This window comes from Labrus mixtus, chromosome 15, assembly GCF_963584025.1.
Source record: "Labrus mixtus chromosome 15, fLabMix1.1, whole genome shotgun sequence".
Classification (NCBI taxonomy): Eukaryota; Metazoa; Chordata; class Actinopteri; order Labriformes; family Labridae; genus Labrus; species Labrus mixtus.
The window spans coordinates 25,119,155-25,128,714 of record NC_083626.1 but is presented as its reverse complement, the minus strand read 5'-3'; the positions used below and the strand labels follow the sequence as shown (position 1 = coordinate 25,128,714).

At 38.2% G+C, this 9,560-nt stretch overlaps 2 protein-coding genes across 2 annotated transcripts in view; both read left to right on the top strand.

Moving 5' to 3' along the window:
* The window catches only part of LOC132990062 (P2Y purinoceptor 1), a 161,448-nt gene that overhangs the window by 42,451 nt on the left and 109,437 nt on the right, over positions 1–9,560 (top strand). The gene's annotated exons all lie outside the window — the stretch shown is intronic.
* Positions 2,335–8,958, top strand: sdf4 (stromal cell derived factor 4). Its single transcript, XM_061058096.1, has 7 exons — positions 2,335–2,491; positions 3,594–3,910; positions 4,866–5,002; positions 5,131–5,244; positions 5,360–5,518; positions 6,755–6,930; positions 7,073–8,958. The coding sequence occupies exons 2-7, from the start codon at positions 3,600–3,602 to the stop codon at positions 7,247–7,249; spliced, it is 1,074 nt and encodes a 357-aa protein (XP_060914079.1). The 5' UTR covers positions 2,335–2,491; positions 3,594–3,599; the 3' UTR covers positions 7,250–8,958.

The following is a 9,560-nucleotide window of genomic DNA, read 5'->3' as shown; positions in this document are numbered from 1 at the left end:
GGCTGAAGAGGTTCCTTGGCAGACAATATTGTGCGTGTGACGTGTATAAAGTTGTGTATCTGAGAGCTGAGGACAGTTTGGCTCAATATTAGCAGATTCGAGTAAAGCCTTGTGTTCAGATACGAGCAAGAAAGAGAAACCTAATTGTGTGAGATAATTGCCGAATCGTTTAGTATAATCTGTTGCTTAAATACTGTGAAAGAATAATGAGTGTGTTTGTTTGAGTGTGTGTTGATGTTCAGCAAAAGTCTAAACTTTCTGGACAGCCTACGAGGAGGTAATACATGTCTTCTAAGTTGTGTAAATTGCAGGTGTCTGTAAATAAATCACAGCTGATGTGAACAAATTGGTGGTCTGGGTATTCCTACTATAAGCTCATTTGTCTAAAAAGAATTCAGCCCTCTCAGTCTCTTATTGGGATAAATAACATGTTAGCTCATGAATGCCTACAAGTATGTCCCATTACTGTCTGGGACTGTTTTCCTGGTCTGTTTTGCTTTAATTACATTTTAACACAGTGCCACCCAGAGGCAGCAGCTTGCAGTGCAAACAGCTCACCAGTACCTTTCCAGTATGGCTCCTTGCTGGTGCCATCCTACTTCCTGATTCCGCTGGCATGCCTGACTGAAAAAAATAGCAGGTAGAAGCAGCAAGGAAAAGCCTCAACCATGTCAGGGAGGAATTGAACAAAGTCAGATAGTGATCCATTTCACCTTTAAGATAATAGACGAGAAGTGCATTTTTTGGAATAAATGATAGATCTGTTTTTCTCCACAAACTATGACACTCTAGGACCATAAATCTCATCTGGGCTGTCCATCCCTGGTCAGCACTTAAAACCATTTATTACCTGAGCAAACTATTTCATACATTTATACATTTGACTTTTTACCTGTTTCACATGTACCTGATTCTAAGTTACTATTTTGTGTGCATAAGTTAATTATACAGTATATTAATTGAAAAAAACAATGTCTTGAAACGTTCCTCTAATAAGGCTGCTTCTTAAAGCTTTGGATTTAACCCATTACTACATTACACATGTAGCCTAATTAATTTAACTTATTTTTGTTTTTTTCTTCAGCAAACATGAATTGTTTAGCTATTTGAGCAATCCATCCATTCTTTTTTATTGTTTCTATCTCCATGTCTTGGAGTCCAATTTCCAAGGTGGGGGAGGAATATGGTTGTAATATATATTATTAATTTACATCACTTAGATAGCGAGGTACATAAACTTTTTATACTTTCATTTAAATACCTTATATACTATACTTTACTTTCTTTTTTCTTTTCTTTTTTTTACTATTTATCCAATTTTGACTATTTTTGTTTCTACTTTTAGCATTGATAGCTGCCAATTCTTTTGAAACACTTGCTGTTCAGGTGTTAAGAGACTCATTGAGTAGCCTATTTGGCCCTTGGATATGAGGGACAAAAAATGACTAAAGTATAAATAAATACATAAATAAATGTTGGGAGAAATGCATACAATAATGTATAAATAAATAAATAATTAAATAAATGCATCAATAAATATATAAATAAATATATATATATATATATATAAATGCAACAATTCATATAACAATTAATATATAAATAAATATATTCATATATTTATTTATGTATTTCCGTGTCCATGTTGTACAAGGAAAAGTAAATATGTAAATTAAGTGGACCGTCCTAACATTACTGAAGTAGGATTGGTCAATTTTGAAAAACAGACAGTAGCAAATTTACATATATACTTTTCCTCTTACGACCTGGACACAGAAATAAATAGATGTGTAAATGTAAAAATACGGAAATAAATTAATAACTCAATTAATGTGGAAATGTATGCATTGATACATACATAACTGTAGAAATACGCTAATAAATGAATAAATACATGTAAAAATATATAAATAGCCTTTTTCATTAACAAAGTGTATTTATTATTTATTCATTGATGTATTGTTTTCAGCATTTATATATTTATTGATACATTTATTTAATTATTTATACATTATTGTATGCATTTCTCCCAACATTTATTTATATTCTTTATATTTATATTTTTTATATTTATATAGTCGTTTTTTTCCCTCATACTTGGATACAATTTGTTTGTAAGGAAATTACATATATGAGTCAGTACGGCTGTTCTTAGTTTAAAGGTGTTGTTTTTAGGTTTTTACAACAGCAGGTTAATCAGCTAGAAATCAACCAGCTGAACTCAGGTGACCTCACCTTACTGGAACACCAACAGGTACTTACCTCTTTCAGATCAGTGGTGTGTTATTGGACTGAGTGGGGCCGTCCCACATCTCGGAGTGGGAGTATTGTGGAGGAGCCACGTGTACAGGAACTGGAGTCTGACAGCTTGCTCTCTGACTGGAAACGACGCAGCTCTGTTTGAATAGGAAGCTAACATTAGCTCCTGCAGCTAGCCATCTCTGATTACCAGACTCCGTTTGAACTTCCCACAGTTTCGTCGTCAAGACAGGTCGGTCGGTTTTTTATCTGCTCGCCCTGCTTATATTCAGCACCTCTTACTTATACCAAACAGCGCTTTGCTCACCTATAATGTTCTACTACCCTGCTTGTGTTAGCCATTCAGCTAGCATAGCAGTATCATATAATTCATGTGACGTGATGTGACTGAATTCACCTGCTAACTAACCCTTTACTTTGAGAACATTCGGTTGCTAAGCGACAGGTAATTCAGTGGATACATGAAAGTGGATAATGTGAAATACCTGGAAGTGGCGATGTTTTGATGTTATTCTGTTGTAATATTATGTAACACATCACATCTAATCAACGAACTATGTAATCTTTCACGTCTGTTACTACTACCTTACGTCTATTTATTTATTTATTTATTATGCTAAATATTATGTAAGTAAAGAAACTCCAGCTGTTATTGGTAGAGGTGTGACGTTTCCTACACTGTGTTAGATAGCGATCTGTGTTGACATTGTATTGTAGGCTACTTCTGCTTTTTACTGCCTATTCGTGTGTATTTCTATGTTATTTGTTGACCTGAGTTGTTTTTATCCGACGAAAATCATTTTTCTTCTGACTCATGCACACACACGTATGTCAGTAAATTAGTGTGACGCGAAAGAGAATTTCTAATGGGCGTCTATCAATTGTGGAAAATCCGATTTTACCAGAACGCATCATTTAAGTGTAGTGTTAAACAGTTGCGCGTGATGACCTGAATCGATGTTGTGTTTTTGTCCTTGCAAAAATCCATTTTCAGAGTTGTTTTCTCCATAACTAACTAAATAAGAGGAAAATAAGATTTAACAATTGATCATCATCATGAGTGTCTAATAAGAAAGTGTTAAATTCATTATTCTAAATAATAATTTTAAAGAAGATGCATAAAAAATACAAGAAAGAGAAAATCTATTTTGTAGTTTGAGATGTATCACATCTGGATAAAACAACACACAGTATTTTGATTTTAAGCAGTTAGTCAAACACTAACATAAAGACATATAGATGAAATTAATGTGGATGTAGTAAAATCTTGTGATTGAACTGTGAAATTATGGCACTTTACTACATCTTAAATGCTATCTTTTACATTTCTTAAGGCAATCATGTCTGTCTGGAGAAAACTGTGGCGCAGGAACAGCCTGGCCGTGTCCCTGCTTTGCTACATCCTGCTCCACAGCATGGACGTGCACGCACGGCCAGCCAACATGTCCGCCTCTAAAGAGAAGTCTCCAGCCGCCAAAGACGAGAACGAGATCCTTCCCCCAGACCACCTGAACGGGGTGAAGATGGAGATGGACGGCCACCTAAATAAAGACTTCCATCAGGAGGTGTTTTTGGGTAAAGAGATGGAGGAGTTCGACGAGGACTCGGAGCCCCGAAGGAACAGGAAGAAGCTGATTGACATATTCTCAAAGTAAGACTCGCTTTTCAGCTTTGAGTTTGTCTCTGAAGTTACAGCATTCTTGAATAACAGAGCTGCTGATCAGGTTTCTTCAGAAGCCTCAACCAGGAAAACCAAGCTCTAGTGCAGGACTTTAAATGCCACACACTTGAAGACCAGGCGAGTGAAGAGGTGTGGCCTGTGACAAAAATCTCCCATATGCTGTGATAAGTATAGTTATCAAAGCATATGGGAGGTTTTTGTCACAGGCCACACCTCTTCACTCGCCGTTTATGGGAAGCTTAAGGTGTGTTCGGATAAGCTATCCCTGGGTGGTGTCGTAACAAGATGATATCGTAGTGAATGGAGTATTATGGGACCCCATAGTTAGTTTCACAAGGTCTAATTTTCCTCTTTGTGGAAGGAAAAAACCAGATGCACAATACATTTAATTTAGGAGGCAGAAATGCCATCATTAGACAAAAGAATGCAATTCAGTTAGTAAAATAAGCTCTGCATTGTAATGGTTAGTATCCCATGTAAATTTACCAAATCCAGAGAAAAGTCCCTGTAAATTTACGAGGAGATCAAGGATACACTCTGATATTTATATATTATTGTTACCTTATTACCTGAGCTTTAATGTTTAAGAAGAATATTTCCCCTGTTGCTGGTTTGACAGCAGGAAAGGTCGGTACATATTTTCTGAAGTAATCCCTGTCTTGACACGTGTACCTTTCAGCAAGAAAAATGCTTACCAATCTCACCGACCTTAAATGGTGAAAGGAAACATGTCAGTGTTAACGGTATTACTGCTCAGCAATTTTTAAACAAAGGCACAGGATTGGTTGTAAGCTGGATTGATGGTGCAACAAATTATCTGTTACAGCTGATTGTATGTAAAAAAAAAAACAGTAAAATGGTATAATGCCGGTGTTAATGTTAACTAGTTCTAACTAATTTATTTTTTAAAACTCTCTCCTTCCAGAGTTGATTTCAACAGGGACAGGAGTGTGAGCGCCAAAGAGATGCAGCGCTGGATCATGGAGAAGACGGAGGAGCACTTTCAGGAGGCCATGGTGGAGAACAAGAACAGTTTCAGAGCCGTTGACCCAGACAAAGACGGTGAGTGACGAATCTGCAGGAAAAGCCACTTTCAATTCAAATCCCACAGCCCTGTAGTCTGGACGCATGTTTGGGCCATGCAGCAACACAGTCGAAACCCGATTTAACAACTCATTCCTCGTCTGTAGGTCATGTAACGTGGGATGAATACAAAGTCAAATTCCTGGCCAGCAAAGGTTTCATTGAAAAGGAAATAGCCGAGAAGATCAAGAACAATGAAGATTTGAAACTGGATGAGGAAAGTAAGTACACAACTACTTTGAATATATCTGAATCTTTTCATTCTGTTCTTCAGATGCTGAGCTAACAGCTGTCAGGGTAACAGTTTAACTGAGGTGAATTGTTTTGTCTTTGCAGCTCAGGAGGTTTTGGAAAGCTTGAAGGACCGCTGGTTTCAGGCCGACAACCCCCCAGCTGACCAGTTGCTGAACGAGCAGGAGTTCCTCTCTTTCCTTCATCCCGAGCACAGCCGAGGCATGCTCAAGTACATGGTGAAGGAGATTGTGCGAGACTTGGGTAAATTTAACTTATCACACCATCATTGTTGTCTTAACAACACTGTTTACACATCCCTGACATGTTACATCCCTATAAGGTTAATGTGGAACTTAGCAAACAGAAACTTATTGACTCATCCATCAGATATGAAGTAATATTCAAATCATGTGATGCTACTGTTATCTTTGTTTGCAACTACACCAACTCCTGAGAAAACAATCTGTCTCTTCAGCTGCTAAATGTTCCACTTTGTTCACCAGCTAGTCACTAACATCGTTGGTGTATCATGCTGTGTTCTTAGTGGGCAGTAGATTTCGAGTGTTTTTACCTGAATACAGCTGTTTTCTGCCGCTGAGAGCAGAGAGAGCGAACCAAACACAGTCGACCTGCAGGCTGTTGAAACAAAAAAACAAGTCATAATTTGATCCGTTGCTAACATAAGAATATTCTACAATTCTACAATTCACTTAGCAGACTCTTTTATCCAAAGTGATGTACATCAGAGAGTAAGTACAACACAAGCAAGGATCTAAAAAAAAGGGAACAATGTCAGTAAGAGCAAACAATCAGCTTTGAGTCTGATTGGACACACAGGTGCTGACAGGAAGTGACCAGAGGCAAAGCACAACATTGAGGGCAGTTCTTGAGAGCTCTAATCAGTATAGAAACCATCTTATAAGTCGTCGTTATCAAACAAAAACCATCGTCATTACCATCATCATCATCAATAATATGGAGACCATCATCATTACGTTAGTAGGTATTCATGAAAGAGCTGGGTCTTTAGCTTTTTCTTAAAGGTGCAGAGGGGCTCTCTGCAGATCAAATGGAGTTTGGAAGTTCAAGTTATTGATTATGAAAGCGTCTAAATGAACTTGAAGACCAATCGATCTTTATTTGTTTAGTGCGTATTCATTACAAGAGACTTTACAAAATGAGCAGGTCTAGACGGCACTCTTTGTTCTATTATTTATAAAGACTAAACATGAATCCATCGTGAGCACAGCACAGAGGAAACATTTAGCAAGTAGGAGTGGCAAGAAATAACTTCATGTTAACATGCTGAAATCCCATTATAATTAGATTTCAATCAGAACATGGTAGTCTGTCTGTTGATGTAATAAATATAACAGTGCCTGTTTTTCTTCCATTAAAGAAACCTTGTATTAGTCGTGTTAGGGTTAGAAGCGCTCTGTGTCATTTCTGTGACAGATACAGGGTGAAGACCACATGTTTGTTGATCTCTTTTTGCAGACCAGGACGGTGATAAGAAACTGACCCTCTCGGAGTTCATCTCTCTGCCTGTGGGCACCGTGGAGAACCAGCAGGCTCAGGACATCGACGACGACTGGGTGAGAGAGAGGAAGAAGGAGTTTGAGGAAGTCATCGATGGAGACCGCGATGGCATCGTAACCATGGAGGAACTGGAGGTCAGTAAAGAAAAGCATCGGCCTGATTAGATTGTTCCTGTGTAAAGATATTAACATTTGTTCAGTGAGGACTCAAAAAAAAAACACAATTTCTTTTCTACCCTGCTGTTAACTTTTGGTATGTGTTCCCGTGTTGCTGCAGGAGTACATGGACCCGATGAACGAGCACAACGCTCTGAACGAGGCCAGGCAGATGATCGCCGTCGCAGATGAAAACCAGAATCATAGCCTGGAGCTGGACGAGATTCTCAAGTACAGCGAATACTTCACGGGAAGCAAGCTGATGGATTACGCCAGAAATGTTCATGAGGAGTTCTGAAGACATTCACCGTCCTCATGCACCCCACACCTGCTTCAGGGACAAGCCTGAGGAGGGAGGGGTGGGGGGAGGGGAAACCTAACGATGGGATGATCTAGTGTGCAATTGTTTGTTTAAAAGCCTAGCCTCAACGGCCTCTTTCACTGCTGACTAAAAATGAATGCATCCTCCCTTCAGCTCCAGACTGTCTGCCCAATCAACGTCTGCCTTCTGTGTGCCACTGTTTTGTTTTTCACCTTTTAAATATTGAACTTCTCCCGGAGTTTCAGGCTCCACAGCACCTCTAAATTTGTTTGTATCGTATTGTGAAACGTGTGTATATTTGGAAATTTGAACCCTGACTTTCCGTTTCCTGTTGCAGCGGTGAGAGAGACCGCAAAGCTAGGCAAGAAATGTGCTCTGCAGGAGGAAACGTTTTAGCCGGTGTGTCTATATCGTGTAAATATTAATAGTCATGTACCAATGCCTCCATCAGAGAGAAAGATAAGAGAATAAAAACGGTGCAGCTGAGAGGAAGAAAACCTGACTCCAAATTTCCACATACTCTGGGCGCCGCAATGTCTGTCAGCGTTGCGCACCATGCCACTTTTCCTATCATATTTTCCATCACTTTATCAACATTACGCAACGACAGGCACCAAAAGAACTTCAGAAAGACAAAGCAACATGTTGTTTGCATGTTATTTTCAAGTGATCCCGTAGTTCTCCTGTGATGTGTGTACAGCTGCTCATGGCTGCGGGCACGGAGTATGTGGAAATTGGGTGTTGCAGATAAATCACATCATTGTGAACAAAAGCTAAAGGTTATGGTTTAATTAACACTTAATTTCCCCTCATTTGAAAAGGGGGATTTTGGTCATTAGTGGCTAACAACTCCACTAAACTCTATGAGAGATTACATCCGTCCTTCTTCTTCCAACAGGGTTGGAACTTTGTAAAAAAAAAAAAGAAAACTAGAAATAGCTTTAAAATAACTGCCTCAATAACTCAGTTATCTTACGTAGCACAGACTCAATCATAAGTTATTCTCAGAGGTTTCAAGCTTAACGTGTAGACAACAGATTAATATATGATATATTGAGAGATTGAAGGTAAAGCACAGGTGTCACACATCACTAAAAAAAAAAAAAAACTAACTTTTTAAAACTAGTTTCACATGTGTGTGTTAGCTCAAAAGAGGCCTGTGGTCGGGGCCTACATCTGTCTTTGACTTGACTAAGTAATATGGAGTCTACTTTTTCTGTCTTCAGGGGCTCCCTAAGTTAATATTCCTGAAGTGAACTAAGAAGAATTTATTTATTTATTTGATCAAAGTGCTTCGGATCAGCTGCATCTTTGATCATCACACAGGTCTGTGCTTGTTTCTTTTTTTGCCCATCCAAACAGAGGCTGATTTGTCCTCCTCGTCTTGGTTCACAAACGACGGAGCGCTCACTCTTCTTCATATTTACCTGTTAAATCTTTTAATGGGTTAAATTTGTACAAATCCACGTGTACCTTGTTTAAAAATGCATGGACCAACAGTGTTTTGTTGAATCTCTCGATGACCTGTGCTGTGTGTTTTTTTGGATCCTGGTGCAGGCGTCTCTGTCCACGGCCCTGTTTGGATTGTTAAATGAAGATTTACGATGACCGAATGTGACACAGCTTTATATAAAAAATATATTGCAAATAAACTGGTGGAAAAAATAAATATTTCTTATAAATAGCACCTGTGGTTGTATTATACTCAGTGTATCATTTGTTTACTCTACACTATGTCATACAATATTTAATATTATATAAACCAGAGTTATTAATTTCACAATTTCCCTTGTGGTAGCATTTATAATAATGATGTTATTGTTAAAAATAACAGCCCTGCCATGCTAGTAGCTCTGTGTACATGAACTGTGGTTCTACTATGCTAATGCTAAGATGCTAACATGCGCACTGCTGAAAAAGCACACCTGCTAATGCTGAGTCATGTTTGAAGTAAGAGTTTGAACTGCTCATGAAACACACTGAAATTAATAATTATGCCTCTTTTAAGACCTGCTAAAGCTAACGAGAACATCAACAACAACATTAACTTTTTCTAATAGGAATGTTAAGACACAGTGTGTGTAGTGGTGTATCATTTGCACCATGATAGTAGCATGCTGGTATGCTAACACATTGTGCTAACAAGATTTACATTTACTCTAGACTGATAAATTTGACAGAAATCGAAACACTAGTTTATGAACTTCATTATGGATTTGCAATATGAAATCTGTCTGTTAGGTTTGGCTCAACTCTGGGGTTGTGATTTACATTTGATGTATCTTAA

Bases quoted from the DNA above. Each gene is read 5' to 3' on its own strand.
- sdf4 (XM_061058096.1), top strand. From the start codon at position 3,600: ATGTCTGTCTGGAGAAAACTGTGGCGCAGGAACAGCCTGGCCGTGTCC. The intron at 5,003-5,130 runs GTGAGTGACGAA...CCTCGTCTGTAG, and splicing joins CGTTGACCCAGACAAAGACG to GTCATGTAACGTGGGATGAA. The intron at 5,245-5,359 runs GTAAGTACACAA...TTGTCTTTGCAG, and splicing joins TTTGAAACTGGATGAGGAAA to CTCAGGAGGTTTTGGAAAGC.